The following is an 18,448-nucleotide window of genomic DNA, read 5'->3' as shown; positions in this document are numbered from 1 at the left end:
CTCCTGCTGCTTGTCCTCCGCCTCGAGCGTGATCTCCTGCAAGACTCTCCCGCTCTTGGACAGAGCCACCTTGAGCTGTTCCACCTGCACCTGAGAGGAGCTGAGAAGGGAGGGAGGAGAGGTGAGGAGGGGGAGGGAGAGGGGCGGAAGAGTGGATATGGGAGGGGAGGAGAGGGGAGGGGAGGGAAGGAGGGCAGACACTGCAAGGGAGGAGGAGGGAGAGCAGCCTGACCTTGAGTCGGCTGACTCCTTCTTGACCCGGTTCATCTGCAGGTCAAACTTCAGCCACGCCCAGCAGGAGGCGAGCTGGGGATCACCTCAGTCTCCTTCGAGTCCAGCAGAGCCACCAGCTGGTCGACCCTCTCTTGCTCGATCAAGCCCTCACCAGGCCCCTTGTCAACTTGCCCCCTGACTTGCACCTGAGCTGGGGGCGAGCTGACCTCGGCTACTGCCTCTGCAGCCTTGTCAGCTGCTGGCTGATTGCTCGGCGGCAGCTCCCGAGCTGGTTGCTGCTCCTGCTCCTTTCCAGCTGGCTTGTCAACTGTCACAAGGTTTCAGCTTCTCGCGGACATGTCAAACCAAGGGACTACAACCTTGTAGACGTCGCTCCTCCTGCTCCTGCTCCTGCTCCTGCTCCTGTTGCTGCTGCTGCTGCTGCTCCTGTTGCTGCTGCCGCTCATGCTGCTGCTCCTGATGCTCGTCCTGCTCCTGCTCCTGCTCCTGCTCCTGCTCCTGCTCCTGCTCCTGCTCCTGCTCCTGCTCATTGTTCTCCTGAATTCGTGCGGTCGCACAATTCTCCTGGGGCTCTTCAACTTTCGGCGAGTCGAAACCTCCTGACTGCTGCGCTTGTTGCGCTTCATCCTCCTCCCTCTCCTCCTGACGACCGCTGACAGCCTCCAAGTCCGAGCTCACCAGCGAGTCCTCTTGGCGAGTGGCTGACTGAGTCTGAACTTCTTCCATCAATCCCTCTGTCTCCTCCTCATTCCCTCCTCCCTCCCCTTCCCCCCCGTGCGCCTCCTGCTCCACCTCCACCTCAGTGTTGCCCCTTGGCACGACAGAAGTGTCCGAGTCATGTGGAGGGAAGGAGGACGTCAGCGGGCTTGTCGCAGGAGCTTCAATCTGCTTGCTATCCGTCGCTCCCGATGGAGCCCGATCCTGATCCTTCCCATCCAACAGGGGCACATCCTTCCAACCCCCGTCATCGACGGTCTCCACTGGGACTGCCCCCCTCCCCATGCTCATCGCTCCCCCACGTGTCGTTGACTTCGCCTCCTCCCCCGCAGGCACTGCTCCTTGCTTGACCGCGTCCTCGGAAGCCGAATCTCTTTGTTTCGGCGCATTCAACAGCTTGAAGAAATCCTCGTCGATGTCCATTCTAACCTTGTCAGCTTGGAGCCGCGTCGACCTGCCTCCTGCTGAGCTCCTTGCCTGCCTGGACACCTCAGAGCCATGATGCTCACCCTTCTCTCCTCCGTTCTCCTCCTTGTCCTCCCCTCCCTCCCTCCCCTTCTTGGGCCCAGTCTTGGCGTTGAGGAAGCCAAGGTCTCCAAGGAAATCATCAGGGATCGGAATCTTCGGCTGCCCTTTGGCTGCCGTTGTCACCACCTTATCCACCCACTTCTGTGACGTTCCTTTCAGCTTCTGCGCGTTCTCCTTCCCAAAGGCCGTGTCCACAAACGACCCCTCCTCCCTGCTTGAGGCAGCTGCAAAAGGTTTCTTCCTGTCAGTGGGGCAGGGGAGCGCAAGTGAGGGCACAGGCTTACCTAGCGCGGAGTCTGCCTGCGAGGTGTCGATGCCGAGACTCTTGTCCACGGCCTTTTCGAGCGCCTTCGCCCATGAACCGAGATTCATCCTCTATCTTCTGCCTCGCCAGGCTGGTTGACCAGGGGGCTGCCGGCGTCAAGCTCCAAGTATGACTCGAGAGGCGGGAAACAGTCCCGACTCTCCTCACACAGTGATGGAGGCAGCAAGAGTCCGCAAACAAACGGCCGCGGTTGCGGGTGGCTCAGAACTGGGCCCTTCCAGCTGGACCCTACGTGGCGGCCCAACCAGAGCACAGGGAGCAGGTGCGTCGATGTGTGCGGCGAAGTTGTCCTCTCCTCTTCCGGGCGTCTACACCCCCTTCTTCTACCCCTTATCTCCTCTCCTTGCGTCTCCTTTTCCTTGCGTCTCCTCTCCTCTTCTCACGCTCCCTCCTGGTGCCCCAACCACTTCACCTTGCAGCATGGCGCTTGGCCCCTCGTCCCCTCACCTTGCTAATTGAGTGACAAACCCTGGACAAACCTCAGATGGCCAGGCCCGGCCCCGGGGGCCCGGCCGCTTCCTCAAGTTCTCGCCGGGATGGAACTTAAGGCTTTTTTTCAACTGAGTCCCAGCGCCCCGGGCCCGGCGCGGCGGGGCCCGCCGGGCAGATCCGACAGTCATCGGGGGGGGGAGGGGGGGGTCAAAGTCACGGAACTCAGCCCGGGCCACGAACCGTGCCCGGCGTGAACTGTACCGTCCGGTAGTACGATCCGTCGGGCGACTCACTGGCAGGAGTCCCTGCCAGGCTTCAGTATCGCCGCCGTGACTCGAGACGGTGAGACTGAGACGCTCTGCAAGTCTCGCCGAGGTAGCTCACGCCGAGAGAGAAGCCGCAAAGGCCCCCCGGCCTGATCGAGGTTGGGGTGCGGAAGCCGCCACGTAGAGCTCGTGCGGTCACGTTGCTGTGCTGACACTGTGACGTGTGCGTTACCGCGGGGAGGACGCAGAGCCCCGGACTCGAAGCCAGGCAGATGGGAGGAGTGAGGGAACTGAGGGAGGAGTCGCAAGAGACGAAGAGACGGAGAGAGAGCTCAGCAGCTCATGGGCGAGCAGCAGATCATGCCGCCGTGGCGATGTCCCGGAATCATGAGACTTGACCATGAAGCCATGGGTGGTGCGGGCGCGTATGGGAGGCTGCGCCTGTCGCCTTGCTCACGGAGCAAGGCCTCATCCGGCCTTCAGTGCCCATGGCTGGTGAGGGCGAGCTCGAGCCTCTGCAGGACCAAGTCTGCTCCTCATCACCAGTAGACAGCGAGAGAAGCTGTCGCCTTCCACAGCATCTGCAAGCACAGCCACCGCTGGGAGAGTCTGCAAGGCACGGCTGGTCTTGCCCGTAGCGAGCACAAGGGGAGCCCCCCGCCCCCCGCCCATGGAGGCTCCCCTCGGCTACCAAGGGGGGGTCCACAACAGGTCCCTCAGGCGGTCTGCCCTCCCCTCCCCTTGCCTTGTGCGCCTCCCACGATCTCCCGGTGGAGTGAGGGTGCGGCTAGTCAGACAGCCCTCACATCGATACTAGACTACACCTTTGTGCGATCCATTTACTCATGTAGACCTCTACCGCCCGCCTCCCCGCCTCCTGCCTCCTCCTCGTCTACCCGGACCTCCTGCCGAGCCAAGCATGGTAGCAGCTCCCCGTCGACGCTGCCGCCGCAGAGGTGCTGGAGGCGCTGGATGTAGGCGATGGCGGCGCGGAGGCGGGCGAGCTGGAGGGTCTTGGAAGCAGAGAGCTCAGGGAAGACTGACGGAGGACGCGAGGAGGAGGACTCCGACAAAGAGCAGAGGTGAGGGCCGGGCTGCGAGAGACCTGGGAGAGGAGAGGACATGATGATGCACGAGCGAGGACGAGAGCAGCGAGGACGAGGGGATGGGAGCATTCATGTATCTCGGAGATGCTGTAGGATGGCTCCCGGACCGCACCTCTGACCAACATGTGAAAGCCTTCTCAACACGTGAGACCAGGAGGTGCGGCATGACTGGACGCAGAGCTCTCTGGATCCTGGGAACAGTCCTCAACAGGTGCGTCTTGAGCCCTGAGGTCGTCAGCAAATCTCAGATCCGTGACTCCTACGGGAGCATGCTCCGACATCACGATACCCCTCCCACACGGATCACGATACCCTTCAGCTCCGGAGACTTGCAGATCGGGGAAGAATACTCAAACCCTGGCCATACTGCTACAGGAATCTCGGAATCTTTCTAGTTCTCAATGGTTTGCTATGTTTGTTTTACGATTTCTTCCAGACTCAAGCCAGGGTTGAAATTGATCGTCATCATTCACTCTTCTCTCTCCTCTTCTCCTCTTCTCCTCTTCTCCTCTTCTCCTCTTCTCCTCTTCTCCTCTTCTCCTCTCTCCTCTTCTCCTCTCTCCTCCCCTCCTCTCTCCTCTTCTCTCTCCTCTTCTCCTCCTCTTCTCCTCTTCTCCTCTCTCCGCCGGGAGGCTCTCCCCACTCTGCTTCCTCTCTCCCCTCTCCTCTCCTCCTCTCTCCTCTCCTCCTTCCTCCCTCGACCGTCCACCTGCTGCTTCACCTGCTGAGGGGAGTGGAGAGACCGCGCCGAGAGACGAGTGTAAGGCCCGCAGCTGGGAAGTTGCTTTAGGAACGGTTACAACCGTTACGGTTACGTATGCCCGTACAGCCTTTGGGTTGTGTCCGTATGGTTCATCAGAATGTGGGGGAAAAGGTCCCTCTGTTTTAGGTGGGTGGGGGTAGACAGAGTACGGGTGGTCAAAGCTGATCTCCGAAAAAGCTGGGTAATGGGTACATCAGCACCTCCAAATGTTGGGAGGTCACGGGGTACGTCATGAATGAAATAGGGGTACTTTTTGTGAAGTTTTTCGGTTGGGTAGTGCAAAGAAGAAATGAGGGGTAGGATCGAAATCTTGCAAGGGGGTCATTGGAATCGAAGTGTTTCCTTCTATTTATGCGGTACGTGTGCAGAGGGGTGGGGTGATAGGGTGGGTTCAGGTAGTACAGTGTATGCAAACTATAGGGTAGGGTTATTTTTTCGAGTAAATGGGGGGTGATGAATTGAAATGATTCATCAAGTCCGGACCTTCTTAGGGTGGGGTAGTAATAGGGGGTGGGTACTTGTGCGAAGGGACTGATCTCCCCGTTTAAATCATTGTTGACCACCGGTAGTTGAGATATTTGGGAAAATGTAGGGGTAGTCAGTGGAATGTGGGTAGGGGTACCAATGACCTCTCGAAGCGTCGGGGGGAGGTTTTTAATAATAAAAGGGGGTACATCCATGATAACGGGGTGGTTCTGTGATCATTTTGCTGAAACGAAGAGGGTAGGGGTAGGGGGTAGGTCCAACAAGGGGCAATTGCTGCCCAAATATATAAAGGGAGTGCATGGGTAGGGTACAAACCTTGGACAAGTAGACAAGGGTGGACAAGTAGGGGACGGGCCCCTTAGGGTGGGGTAGTATACCCCATCAAGCTCTTTGTCGTCACGGAGAGTGGGGTAGGGTACCTCTGTAAACCGATGCAATGCAAAGGGAAAAGCTGGGGGTATACCTTGATGTGTCAAGGGGTGGTATAAAGAGGCAGTGGGTCTCTGGCAAGGGGTACTCCCTTCAGAGGGGTCATCCTCACCGAAGGATACTTAGAAAGGGGGTAGGGGTGATGAATCGGATCATTGTGGGAGTGGGAGGAATGAAAAGAAGTATAGGGGTGGGGGGTTGGGGGTGGAGCAAATTTCAGAGGGGTACTTGAAGGGAAAAGTATGGGTGGTGGTAGAGTAAGTACCTTCCTTGGAGTGATAGGGGGTAGCAGAGGGTAGTGTGTAGGTATCGTGGGGTGGGGCAGAAGGATTTTTAGAGGGTGGGGTAGTAGTGGAAAGCAATCGAAGGTCCTTGCTATGCTGCGAGCGGCGCTTACGATGGCGCTGGCGGCGAGCGCCGCGTCAGGAGCCATGGGCTTCCTGCCTACATCCCCTGTCTCCTCCTCTTTCTCTTCAGCTCACAGATCCTCCATCTCTCAGAGAGAGGCTCCTGGTGTCGTCGTCGGCAAAGAGGCTCCTCGTCCCTTGCGAAGTGCCAGACAAGGTGTTGCAGGGGCGTCCATGAAGGGTTACGAGATCGACATGACAGGAAAGGTGAGCTCGTAAGGATAGATTTTCGTGATGTTGATGAAATGTTTGAGATCTTGCGGTGCAATCAGAGGATTCCTGTGCCTTACGTACGATCGTAGGTTGCCTTCATCGCAGGCGTTGCGGACTCCACGGGGTATGGCTGGGCCATCGCGAAGCAGCTCGCGGAGGCAGGAGCTACCATCATTGTCGGAACTTGGCCTCCTGTGCTCTCACTGTTTGAGAGGGGCCTGAAGAAGGGATTCGGTGAAGATTCTAAGCTGAAGGACGGCTCAATGATGAAGGTGGAGAAAGTATATCCTCTTGACGGTGAGTGAGGCGAAGGTTGCTGTTGTCCTGGAGGATGACTTGGGCTTGCAGCCATGTTCTCCACTCCTGAAGAGATTCCAGAGGAGACGAAGAGCAACAAGCGATACGCTGGCATCACAGGCTACGACATCAGGTCCTGCGCCGAGGCGGTGGCGAAGGATTACGGCAAGATCGACATCCTCGTTCACTCCCTGGCCAACGGCCCTGAGGTGACGAAGCCGCTGCTGGAGACTTCCCGCGCGGGCTACTTGGCCGCCTCCTCCGCCTCCGCCTACTCCCTCGTGTCCATGACGAAGCACTTTGGGGAGATCATGAACCCCGGAGGGTCGATCCTGTCCTTGACCTTCATCGCCTCGGAGAGGGTGGTGCCCGGGTACGGTGGAGGCATGTCCTCAGCCAAGGCGCAGCTGGAGAGCGACACCAAGGTGCTCGCATGGGAGGCGGGCAGGAAGTGGGGCATTCGCGTCAACACCATCTCTGCTGGGCCCCTTGCCTCCAGGGCAGCTGTGGCTATCAAGAAGGGAGGGCCCGGAGAGCGCAACTTCATCGACTACTGCATCGACTACAACATCGCCAACACTCCCCTCCCCGATCCTCTCAACGCTGACGACGTCGGACGCGCTGCCCTTGCCCTGTGCTCAGAGCTCGGCGGCGCCATTACCGGCACCTGCCAGTACGTGGACAACGGAATGCATGCTATGGGCCTGGCCGTGGACTCCTCCTGCTTCGCTGAGTATCTTGACAAGCAGCAGGGAGAGCCTTGGGACAACTGGAAGCCTGAGGTCGGTTTCGAGCGCAACGGCCTTCCCTACGGGCCCAAGGCCAAGGCTGCCCCGGTGGAGGAGAAGGAGCCTGCACTCAAGTGAGGATTTGATCGTGCACTCACCCATAAGGAAGTGCAGCCTGTTGATAACTGTTGACCTGACAAGGCGATCTGAACATTCTGAGCATTGGCCGTGAGGGGAGTGTTGACATGGTATGCTCACGTTTTTTCAATGTTTGTTTATCGTTAGCGAATGAATAAATTGGATAATACACAGCAGGAGCCGTCCCTGCGTCTGGCCGATGAACCTCTCCTCTATCGCCTTCTCTTCAGCTACTATCTCCTTCCGTCCTTCCTGTCCTCCTCGCTTCATTCCTCGGCTGTTACAGGTAACGGATACCCGGAAACGATCGTGTGCGTGCCCGAGAATGTCATCCCGCCGCTCAGTCCTGAACCACAACCGTTACCTCCTCCTCCTCCTCCTCCTCCTCCTCCTCCCTCCGGACTACCTGCTGACAGCTCCTTCACCCACCAGAAGTCAGTCACGATGTGCCGCATCCGCTCCCTGCACGGCAAACTGTAACTCAGCACGCTCGCCCCCTTGCTGTCGACGTCACGCACATGGACGCTCTCAAAGTCTCCCAAATGGTGGCAGCTCCATCGGGCCTGCTCAACGGGCATCGTCATGCCGAGGGGCAGTCCTAAGGGAAGCTGACCTGCTCCCTGTCAGGTCCTTGGCGCAGACAGCTGCAGGAGGAGGTGGCTCGTTCAACAGGACCAGCCTCCTGTTCATCTCCTCCATGTCAGCCTTCCTCATTTCGATAAATTCGGCCAGCAGCTCCTCCTGGTTCCCCTGCGAGCCATCGGGGTAGCAGGACTGCGGAGGGATCACGATATGGCCCAGGCTCCAAGTGACGGGAGTGCGGGGAGTCCTAGGGAGGAACACCATACGGCAGATCATGCCTTCACTGATCTGCCCCTCGTCCTTGCCCAGCACGTATACCACGGGGATACAAGCCAGGAACCCTTCCTCGGGCTTCTCCCTGATCTGCATGATCTCGGAGAACTTGTCCTGGTTGTCCACCCCTACAAGGATCATCGCTGCGGCTCCAGCGCTCTGCACGTGCTTCAGCTTCTCTGCAATGGTGCATCCTCCTCGCTGCACGACGACGATCTTTCCCTGACACAGCTCTAGGTTCGTCAGAGGACGGTGTGCCCTGTAGGGCACCGCGAACTTGACCTTTCCGTCCATCGTGCGGATGTGCCCGAAGCTGTTCCCTTCATGCTCGGAGTCTACCTTCATGACCGCTGCTGCTGTCAACCTCCTCTCCTCCCCTATAACTTCGTTGGGCGCTTGTCCAACGACTCGGAAGCCCGCGGAGCAGAGAACATGTTTCGAATCTTGAGCCACAACCATCTCCCTCTTCCCCTCCCTCGTGGTCCTTACCCCCTCTTCCTTTAGAGCACCTCTACGAAAGGTTCCCCTTATCCTACTTCCATCCTCCTCTATGAAAGTTCCCGCTCCATGAAGGTCTCCTTGCTTGAATTGTCCCATATACGTACGATTGCTATCCTTCCAGTAAGCTCGACCAAACCCCGATGGCTCCCCGGCTTCAAAATTTCCTTCATACTGGCACAAAGACCCACCAATCCTTAGATCGTCTCGCCTCCAAGACTTCATGCTGACTGCCTTGTCCTCCCCCATCTCCTGTATCTCCTCAGAACGATGAGCAGGGAACATGTGTGCTTGCTCAGGCTCTCCGGCTTCGGAATGCGAGCAGCGGATAGCTGAAGCTACCGCAGTCTGAGATCTTTGACATGCCTCATCACTCCAGGATGCTTCTCCTCTCACTTCTCCTCCATCTGCTCCTCCCTCCCCTCCCTCCCCTCCCTCCCCTCCCTCCCCTCCCTCCCCTCCCTCCCCTCCGCGATTCCGCCTCCTCGCCATGCTGCACCTTGTCTTGCCTGTAGACATGGTATGGTACTACTGATTTCGGGGAGGGTAGGGGGGTAGGGGGTAGTCATTCGTCGTAGGGTGAAGAAAGGGGGGTGCAGACATGGGTGGGGTATGTGATACCCTGCGTAGAGGGTACTCTTGATGAAGGTCATACGGGGTCCATTTAGGGTAATATCTGTGGGTGGGGGTGTTCTGACGAGGGGTAGGTCTCGGGCTGGAGGTGGGTGTAGCGGCAGAACCTCGGAAGTTAACACGCGGGGTAACTTCTCAGTGCTCCTATAGCCCGGCTCCGGTACTAGAGCTCCGAGGCAGGCTCACTAGAGCTCCGAGGCAGGCTCACTAGATCTCCGAGGCTCGGGCCGCGCCTGGATTCAAGTTCAGCATTCAAGTCATGATGATTGCCTCTGACTGTGACCGTACATCACTCTCACGTAGTATGATCGTACGTGACGCCGTGACTCCCCCGGCCCGGTTTCAAGTTTCAAAGTTTGCTCACTGCGGCCTGCCACACCCGGGCCGCGGCCGCGTGCCACCGTCCCGGAGTCCGATCCGTGCCACGCACGGACGGCGGCGGTCCGGGTAGTCCGATCCCGCCCTGGACGGTCACTGGCACTGACCGTTGAGGCCGCGGCGTCCGTGAGGCTGCGCGGCCAGTGATCGGACACTGGCTCGGAACTTCGGAACGTCACGTCGGACTCGGAGGCTCTGTGAAACGGCAGTGAGGCAAGTTTCAGAGTCTCCCCATCCGACTCATTCGATCACCTCACAGCCATCGAGCGGCCCGGCGGCCCCCCGCCGCGTCCGACGGCGGGCCCATTCAGGCCCGTCGGAACTTGGCAACGGCGTACCGTGGCTGAGACCGGCCCGGCCCGGCGGGCGTGGCGGCCGCTGACTCGGCGGCCGGGCCGCCTGGCCCGCCCATCCGACTCTGAGAGTCATGGCATCACACACTGTCATGATGATGGCACTGCCATCGGTAATCCGATCGGGCCCGGGCCGGGCACTGAGGCGCGGCTACCGTACCGTACCGTACGGCGGCGGGCCGAGACTTGTAGGGGGCCACTCTCGGAAAGGGGAGAAAAACGATATGGGGGAGGGGTCCTTAGACAGTCGGGGCTTACATGATAGGGTGGTGTGTGTTTTATGCACGGGTGGGGGTGGGGAACGATTGGGGTAGGGGTAGTGTACACCATAACACCCACAAACCTTACGGAAACGTACCCCCCTCAATCACATCAAAATAACCCTACTCGGGAGCAGAAAAACATTTCTGTTCCCACCCCACTACCCCCATGTGTAGAGCACCCAGCGGTCGATGACCCCTCCCCTTCCGTCAAATTACCCCGAGGTCTGACTGAATTCACCCCCCCACCCCCCTTTTTATTTCAGTACCCGTTCGTCGTTGACTTCGTATTCCATGGTGCAGGGTAGCGAGACGTGGAGGCAGATGCGGCGATGGCGAGAAGGGGAGAGGAGGAAGCAGCAGCTTGAGGGACCAGACGGGAAAGGAAGGAAAAGAGAATGATGCGAGGATGTGAGGTGATGGAGACATGGTCTGAAAGTGCCAGGAGGACTGGGTAGGAGGCAAAGAGACGTAAGAAGCTAGCGGTAGCTAATGGAGGGGATTGAAGGGAGGGAGCAAGAATCCGGCAGGAGCATGCAACAGCAGGGAAGAGGATCTTGAAGAAGGATGTGCATTTGACATGGCATGCACGGGTATTGTAGTCCTCTGAAGCATGAGTTCATGGAAGTATTTCAAGTACGAGGAAATCGATGCTCTGAAGGAGTGGTCGCATCGCAGAGGGAGCAGGGGCGGGGAGAGAGGATGGGAGTCAGTGCGTGAGAGGAGGGGACAGAAGAAAATTGTGATGCGGGCGAGGTAGGGAGAGAGAGAAGGCGGGCGGACGGGAGGGAGAACGAGAAACGATTGAGTTCACCGCTACTGGATACAGCAACAAAAGCGATCTCGTTTGACAATTGGTGAGACAAGATGGCCGTAGGAAAGATGCAAGTTGTTGGTAGACACCAAGAACGAAGAAGGATTCAGATAACATCCATGGTGTGGTGACAAAACTGACATCAAACCTTTTGTGTATGCAGAGCGGTTAGTCTTGCAGGAAAAGCTGAGGACAGCATGAGAAACGGTATGCGCTGTACCAGCTCTCTGCTACAACGTGCGATGGCAAGGTGTAGTAGCGTCTGTCCGCACCCTCCTCGACGATCCTCTCTCCTCTCCTCCTCCCAGGATCCAAGTCAGAAGCTGTATAGCCGTCAAAGGCTAGCGGACCCTCTCAGCCCCCTTGCAATAAGAAAGTTCTCCTGCCCTCCTCCCCAGCGCAGCCTCGGAACGAGCAGCGTCCCATGCTCGCACTCGATTGAGGATGCTCAGCATGCGATGAAGATCAACGACCTTGAAACATGTGTCAAGATCCTGTCCGAGTGAGTCTATATCTCCCCTCCTCCCTCCTCCCTCCTCCCTCCTCCCTCCTCCCTCCTCCCTCCTCCCTCCTCCATTGTCCAACAGGCGCGCAGGCTGTCCTCCCAAGAGAAGTTTGCTTTGGACCCTCAAGCGCAGAGCATGCTTTGCACATCCTTGGTGAGAGCCGATGCCTCACTGTTCTCCCTGCTGATGAGAGAAGGGAAGATCTGGCTCGACAGGAGGGACAAGGCCGAACAAGCCATCGCCAACGCCGTGTCACGGGGAGTCTGGAAGCATGCGTACGTTCCTCTTCGCTACCCTCACCAGCCCTCACCTCCTCTTGTCAGGATGCAGAGGCCGCTCAAGTTCTTCCCCGAGCTCGAGTCTGCTCCCTTCCCCGACGCCTCCAAGTTTCCCGAGGTGCAGGAGGGGCTGCAGGTGATGCAGAGCATGGGTGAGCAGCTGCTGGAGGAGATGCAGACAGACGTCTTCCTCTGCAAGGCCCACACTGAGGCCGCCGAAGGCCTACAGGATCCGGGGGGAGGGCTGTGGACTTACACTAAAGTCAACACGACTGGTGGGTTGATAAGGAGAGGGTGAGGGAGGAGGAGGGGGAGAGAGGGGGAGCTGGAGAGAGAGGTGGAATTTCAGGGAAGGAGCAGGAGCGAGGGGAGGAGGCCGGGAAAGTGGTTTTTTAGTGGAGGAGGAGAAGAGGAGAGGAGGAGGACGGGGAATTGAACTTTGAGGGAAGGAGGAGGAGCAGGAGAGGAGGAGAGGAGGGAGGAGATTTTGTCCTGAGTTCATATCTACGGGCAGGTCTTTTTGAGGTGAACTTTCCTTCGGTTCGGAGATTCTTGCTGCGACTGCAAAAGCAGGTGAGAGGCAGATAGAATAAGTGGATCACTTAGGGAGGACGAGCTGAAAGCAATTGAGCAGAAAATGAGTGAGGGAGGGGATGGCGTCACACAAGGAATGTAGGGGCACGGGCAGGAGGACGAGGACGAGGACGAGAAGGAGGAGCTAACTTGTTGTTGCTAGACCAAGCTGAGGGTCGTTGGCGCGGGAGTCTCCACCATCTATCCAGGATGCAACATCCGCCCGCACTGCGGGCCGAGCAACCGATGCTGGGACGTCCATCTTGGGATTTCAGTTCCGGAGCCGACGAGCTGCTACCTCAACGTAGCGGGAGAGTCGCGGGGATGGAAGGAGGGAGAGCTGTTGCTCTTCGACGATTCCTACGAGCACAGCGTCGTGCACAGGAGAGTTTGGGAGGAGGGGAGTAGCATGAGGAGACGAGGTTGATGTTGGGTTGTGGAGGGGAGTAGCATGAGGAGACGAGGTTGATGTGGGGTTGTGGATCTTGTTGGGGACGGAGGAGGAGGAAAGAGAGAGGCGAAATGCTTCTGAGTTTAATCTTTTATCAACAGGGGGAAGCTGCCGAGAACGATTCTGGACGTCATCATCGTTCATCCTATGCTACAAGATCGCTCCTTCAGTCTTAGTGAGATATGAAGGAGAGGTTCATCGCTTCAGCTTGTCTTTGGATGCGGAGAAGAGGGGCCCCGCATGCTTCATCTGGTTCGCTAGGTTCTCTAGGATCGAGTCGTAGTGCTCCGCGTCGTTGACTGTCGAGCTGTTGCTCCTCAACGACGCGCTGGGAGATGTTCGAATGGTCTGGGTCGGCGACTTGGACCGGGCCGGCCTGGAATCTCCGGCAATCCGGTTCTTCTTCAGGGTCACCAGGGAGCCGAGCCTGAGGGTATCCAAGAAGCTCGGTTCAACCTCGAACTCAACCTGAGCCAACAGTCAGTCACCTCGACCGCAAGGACGCTTGTCAGTACCTCGTAACAGGTCTCTCCCTCCTCCGACTCCTCCCACAGAAAGCCCGACTGTGGGCAGCCGTAGCTGAACGATCCTTCAAAGTAGCTGCCGTCGCGCCACTCGACCTTGCCCTTGGCCTTCTCAGACGTCTCATCCTCCGTCCCTTCGAAGGACATGATCGCCGTGAAGAGCCCTCCCGACCAGTATCCTATGTACTGCTTCCCAGTCCTCAGCCTCCACATGCCCCTGCCGCTCCACAACCCATCCTTCCATCCACCGATGTACAACCTGCCGTTGGAGTAGAGAACCTCGTGGTTTCCTTCAAGCTCCTCGATTGCAAGTCCATGGCAGGTACACTTCTCATACTTGCTGTCCCGGTTCCTGACCTGCGACCAGCGGACGTCCTTCTGCTGGCGAGAGGCCCGCTCCTCGGAGTCGTGCTCCCCCGCCTCCTCATCAAAGGGAGAGTCCGCATCTTCGCTACCCGTGTGCGGCTCATCCACCTCTTCCTCGTTGTCGATGAACTTGTGCTTCACTGGCTGCAGCCCTGGGCTGAGGAGGGGAAGCTTGCCCTCGAACTCAACGGACAGCAGCCTGCCTGTGGATGTTGTGATGATCCCTTTCTGTGGGCAGCCTTCGACAAAGTTCCCTTCGAACTGATGTCCCTCTGGCCATGTGAACGCCCCGTCACCGTGCATGTTGCCATGGCTCCAGTATCCCCTGTAGATCCCGTAATCCTTGCTGACCCACTTGCCATTCCCGTGTCGTTGTCCTTTCTCCCATTCTCCAGCGTAGTATGTACAGTCGTTAGTCTGTTCCACACGAGGGTCAGAGACTTCAGATCGCAAATGGTCCACAATCAAGCAATTGCAGCAAGAAATAACGTCCGGGTCAAGAGAGAATCAAGGCAGTAAGGTTCACACAAAGAGAGACAGCACGCATCGGCACAACGCAACATCAATCACCACAATCCAACACTATTAGAAACACCTGCACAGTGTGAAAGCCGTCCAACATACCACGCGACAATCCATGACAGTCACATCGTGCATCAGTATCTTCAGGCGGGCCATGTGGAATTGCAACGAGACTTCTATCGTCTTGGTTCCTGAGGGGCTGCATGGAGATCGGGGCCAGGTTCGGGTCTAGCATGTTCTGCTGCCCATTGAACTGTACTTGCAGCACAGAACCAGCGGTGTTGATAAGAGTGCCAAACAATGGGCATCCCTTGTTGAACTCGCCTTGGAACTTTTCACCGCTCGGAAATGTGAATTTGCCCTTCCCATGGTACAGTTGCTCGGACCACTCGCCCGCATACGACCCTCGGGACGGGCTGAACCACTCGCCGTAGCCAGTCAGCTTGCCACCTTGCCAGTCTCCTTCGAACGATTCGTCCCGTTCCTCCACGCGATGCCACCCTGACAGCTGCATGACTGGCATCCCATGACATGTGCAAACTGGTCCTCTCATGGCATTTGCCGATTGATTTGATCCTGGAGAAGGAGTGCTACTTGCAGAGATAGGCTGCATGGAGATCGGGGCCAGGCTCGGGTCTAGCATGCTCTGCTTGCCGTTGAACTGTACCTGAATCCGGGCCCCTCCTGCGCTGTTGAGGATGCCGATGGTGGGGCAGCCTCGCACGAACTCTCCCTCATAGCACTCGCCCGAGGCGAACCGAAACTTGCCCTTCCCATGGTACAGGTGCTCGGACCACTCGCCCGCATACGACCCCCGGGACGGGCTGAACCACTCGCCGTAGCCAGTCAGCTTGCCACCTTGCCAGTCTCCTTCGAACGATTCGTCCCGCTCCTCCACGCGATGCCACCCTGACAGCTGCATGACTGGCATCCCATGACATGTGCAAACTGATCCTTCTGATTTTGGAGCCTTTGGTGCTGGAGTGTTGTTCAAGCTTGAATTCGCACTTGAATTGGTGACAGGCTGCATGGAGATCGGGGCCAGGCTCGGGTCTAGCATGCTCTGCTTGCCGTTGAACTGTACCTGAATCCGGGCCCCTCCTGCGCTGTTGAGGATGCCGATGGTGGGGCAGCCTCGCACGAACTCTCCCTCATAGCACTCGCCCGAGGCGAACCGAAACTTGCCCTTCCCATGGTACAGGTGCTCGGACCACTCGCCCGCATACGACCCCCGGGACGGGCTGAACCACTCACCGTAGCCAGTCAGCTTGCCACCTTGCCAGTCTCCTTCGTACGATTCGTCCCTGTCATCTTCTACGCGATGCCATCCAGACAGCATTTGAATAGGAATACCATGACATTTGCATTTGCTAGATTTCATGTCAGGTGGCAAATCGCTGCTCAACTTTCCACCTCCAAGAGCAGGAACCGGGAATCCAGATTCAAACCTTGGTTTGGGTGACAAGGAATCTACTCTGTCGATCCTTTCCTCAACATTCTTGGACAAAATTTCCATGACTCTTGCATTTCCTGCAAGATCCTCATTTACAACACTCACAAAGTCCATGACTGACAGTTCCCAGCACTTGCAATTACCCGAGGCGACAACATCGCATACTCGAAGCTGATCTTTTCCGCCCGAAGGTTTGCCGTTCTTGTCCTTGATAAACTTCTTACATGTAGCAAGGAAAGCGATTTCTCCAAAGAGATCACCGCTGCACAATGTTTGTGCGATGTCATTTTCGACCATCGCCTTGACAGCCCCTTCGTCGATGAAGTACATTGTTGTTCCGACAGAGCCTTTATGAATGATCACTTCACCATCTTTGAAGGTTCTCAGGCGCATCTTTGAGAAACATGCAACTCGACTATGATCGCTCATGCTGTCAAACAACTCGTAACTTGCGGAGCTATGCGCATATTTTCTCAGAGCCTTTGGTCGCTCTTGTTCATCGTCGCTGGAATGTCCGCCATCATCATCAAAGTCTGAGTGACGCAAGTCTACTTGAGCGTTCTCAAGGTCTGCACTCGTGCTGCTTCTTGCATCATCTTCGCCTTCATCGCTCATGACCGTCTTGCGGCGAGATGTATGTTCGCTTCTCAACTGTGTGATTTCTTGGAGGAAACTATTCGTAGCAGCTTTCGTGTCAGATGTACTCATCCTCCTCCTCCTAGTCACAATCTTTGAATCCCTTGGAGGGGCAGAAGGATCGAATGAAGTTTGTCTTGTCAGACTTCTTGTGTTCGTTGCTCTGATCTCTGGCTTCATATACTCGTAAGAAAGAGGCTGCAAGTTCGGATCGAAGACAGAGGTTATCCCGTCGTAGGTGACATTGTACTTGTCTCCTTCTACATCGATAAAAATTCCTTTTTGAGGACAATCTGTATCAAAGTTTCCGTCAAACTCTGACCCATCCGGCCACGAAAATCTCCCGGCTCCATAGAAATATCCATCCTTGAAACTACCGAGGTACTGGCTGCCATCAGGCGAGCTCCATTCGCCGTTGCCATTCAGGCATCCTGCGGGGTCAAAGTTTCCACTGATCATGGTGCCATCCCCTGAAGCGCAAGAGACGAAGTGACTTCCCTTCAACTTTGCAACTGGGACGCCATGGCAGGTGCAGACCGACCCCTTCTTCAAGGCGGCCACGCGCGATGGCACCGCCCCCATCCTGCGTCAAGAGCGGCTAAGGTGCAAGAACAACTTCCTCAAACAATCCCTGCAAAACCGAGTCATTGCCTTTGCAGTCATCGCAGTCACGGGCCGCCAGTGCCATGTACCCACATGCATTGAACCGCTCTACAACATTGCATTTGCAAATATGGCTCCCTCGTTTCTTTCAGCTACAAACATCTCACTGACAGAGCTCACTCGTCACATCTCAACAACTAGATCAAGTGACAAATCAGTACATTCTTAGCAAAATGCTTCTTTTCAGGACATCTTCAGAATGTCTTCCATCAGACTGGAGACCAACAACAGGACTTTCCTCTTCGCTCCCTGCTCCCGCCATTCATCTGACACCTGTCGTTCTCCTGCCATTCCCTCCTGCCGCCATAACACGCGCGCCCCTTCCCTCCCATTCTTCCATTCCTCGGCATCCTCTCCCCCAAACTATTCCTCTCTTCTTCCTAAGACCCGGTCTTAGCTATCACCATAGGAATTTTCCAGTACCCTTGGTTGACATAGGCAGACCCTATGACCGTTTCTGATTGGGAGGGGTGTTTCAATCATTGGTTCTAGGAATCCTAACTTCCGCCTATGACGAGTGCTAGACAGGTCATAGGGGCAATATTACTTTGATATTTTAGTCTTAGGGACAAGTCATTGGTCTTAGGGTCGCTAGGGGTGTAGCAAAACTTAAAATTGATTATAGCTGCTCGGAGAAAGCATCAAAAACAGCTTACTTCAAGGAATCACTGACTAGATGAACTCGAGTGGTTTCGCTAAGGAACTCGATCTCGTTTAAATCTACATCGAAAGCTTCTTATTTCGATTACAAAGGTCGGAATGAGACTTACAGACAGCCCTGTTTGTAGGACAACCGCTGACGACATGGAAGGGTTCCGCTAGTTTCCCGAAGCAATCAAATGCTCTGTTCAAACTTGAAATGATTCTAGGCAATTTCGAGATACGCATATCTGAAGGAGACCACTTTTGGAGTACCCCTACTTCCGACCAGTTTTCAACCACCCTCGTTGTATCTCTTATCGCGCTCGAATGGTCTTGTGCTGTCAGCAGCTGACGGTCCGTGCGTTCGCCCTCATCAACCGTTTTGTAACCGTCTTTTTTCACCACCGCGTAACGGTCTGCTCACCTTTGTAACGGATACTGTCAAACGAGTCAAAAGCCGTTACAACTGACATTCTTTTCCCAACGGCGACCAACGGACTGCAGAAAAAAAAGATTGACATCGATGTCCACCCGTACTTTTGACGGGATTTTATAGGGGTGAATGGGGAGGGGGGTGGTAGCAGGAGCAGAGCAGTCAACATGAGCTCGTTGAAAGACATGACGGTCATGCACGACGCCGCGAGCTGGTGCCCTCCCTCCCTCCCTCCCTCCCTCCCTCCCTCCCTCCCTCCCTCCCTCCCTCCCTCCCTCCCGCTACGATCTCCTCCATCTACCTCCTCTCCTTTTCTCCACCCTCATCTTCTTCCTTCTCCCTTCTCTTCCCGTCTCTTCTCCCTCCTCTCTCCCTTCCTTCTCTCTTCTGTCCTTCTTGTTCCCTCCGCATCTCACCCGGGAAAGCTTTGTCGCTTTGATTCTTGGGTTGTCAATTTAAAGGGGTGGGGTATAAATTATACGGGTAGTCTTATATGACACCCGTACAAATTACTGTTGTACCAGGGCATAATTGAGGTGTA

General features: G+C 56.5%; 4 protein-coding genes across 4 annotated transcripts in view; 1 reads left to right on the top strand and 3 right to left on the bottom strand.

Annotated features, from left to right (window-relative positions):
- GUITHDRAFT_116734 (hypothetical protein) overlaps positions 1–1,851 on the bottom strand; it is a gene marked incomplete at both ends in the record, with an annotated part of 2,867 nt that extends 1,016 nt beyond the window's left edge. Inside the window, 4 exons of the mRNA XM_005824081.1 lie at positions 233–267; positions 318–541; positions 594–1,703; positions 1,764–1,851. Coding sequence (XP_005824138.1) covers positions 233–267; positions 318–541; positions 594–1,703; positions 1,764–1,851 — 1,457 coding nt within the window. The remainder of the gene's footprint in view (positions 1–232; positions 268–317; positions 542–593; positions 1,704–1,763) is intronic.
- Positions 1,852–5,668: 3,817 nt separating this feature from the next.
- GUITHDRAFT_89799 (hypothetical protein) lies at positions 5,669–7,241 on the top strand. Its single transcript, XM_005824080.1, has 3 exons — positions 5,669–5,900; positions 5,996–6,203; positions 6,255–7,241. The coding sequence occupies exons 1-3, from the start codon at positions 5,685–5,687 to the stop codon at positions 7,067–7,069; spliced, it is 1,239 nt and encodes a 412-aa protein (XP_005824137.1). The 5' UTR covers positions 5,669–5,684; the 3' UTR covers positions 7,070–7,241.
- A 94-nt stretch (positions 7,242–7,335) lies between these two features.
- Positions 7,336–8,218, bottom strand: GUITHDRAFT_116732 (hypothetical protein; the record flags this gene model as incomplete). The annotated part of the gene is made up of 4 exons (XM_005824079.1): positions 7,336–7,415; positions 7,476–7,531; positions 7,588–7,632; positions 7,683–8,218. The coding sequence occupies 4 exons, from the start codon at positions 8,216–8,218 to the stop codon at positions 7,336–7,338; spliced, it is 717 nt and encodes a 238-aa protein (XP_005824136.1).
- Positions 8,219–8,425: 207 nt separating this feature from the next.
- On the bottom strand, positions 8,426–15,419 carry GUITHDRAFT_78453 (hypothetical protein; the record flags this gene model as incomplete). The annotated part of the gene is made up of 6 exons (XM_005824078.1): positions 8,426–8,618; positions 13,404–13,492; positions 13,805–13,900; positions 14,349–14,628; positions 14,809–14,972; positions 15,222–15,419. Coding segments are annotated over 6 exons (1,020 nt in total), but the record flags the coding sequence as incomplete, so codon positions are not given.
- Positions 15,420–18,448: the final 3,029 nt, after the last annotated feature.

Source organism: Guillardia theta (genome assembly GCF_000315625.1).
Source record: "Guillardia theta CCMP2712 unplaced genomic scaffold GUITHscaffold_99, whole genome shotgun sequence".
Lineage (NCBI taxonomy): Eukaryota > Cryptophyceae > Pyrenomonadales > Geminigeraceae > Guillardia > Guillardia theta.
The sequence above is the reverse complement of the archived record's forward strand: the minus strand, read 5'-3'. Positions and strand labels throughout refer to the sequence as shown.

Excerpts from the sequence above, each read along its gene's own strand:
- GUITHDRAFT_89799 (XM_005824080.1), top strand. The coding sequence starts at position 5,685 with ATGGCGCTGGCGGCGAGCGCCGCGTCAGGAGCCATGGGCTTCCTGCCT. Across the intron at positions 5,901-5,995 it reads AGATCGACATGACAGGAAAG|GTTGCCTTCATCGCAGGCGT; the intron begins GTGAGCTCGTAA and ends GTACGATCGTAG. Across the intron at positions 6,204-6,254 it reads GAAAGTATATCCTCTTGACG|CCATGTTCTCCACTCCTGAA; the intron begins GTGAGTGAGGCG and ends TTGGGCTTGCAG.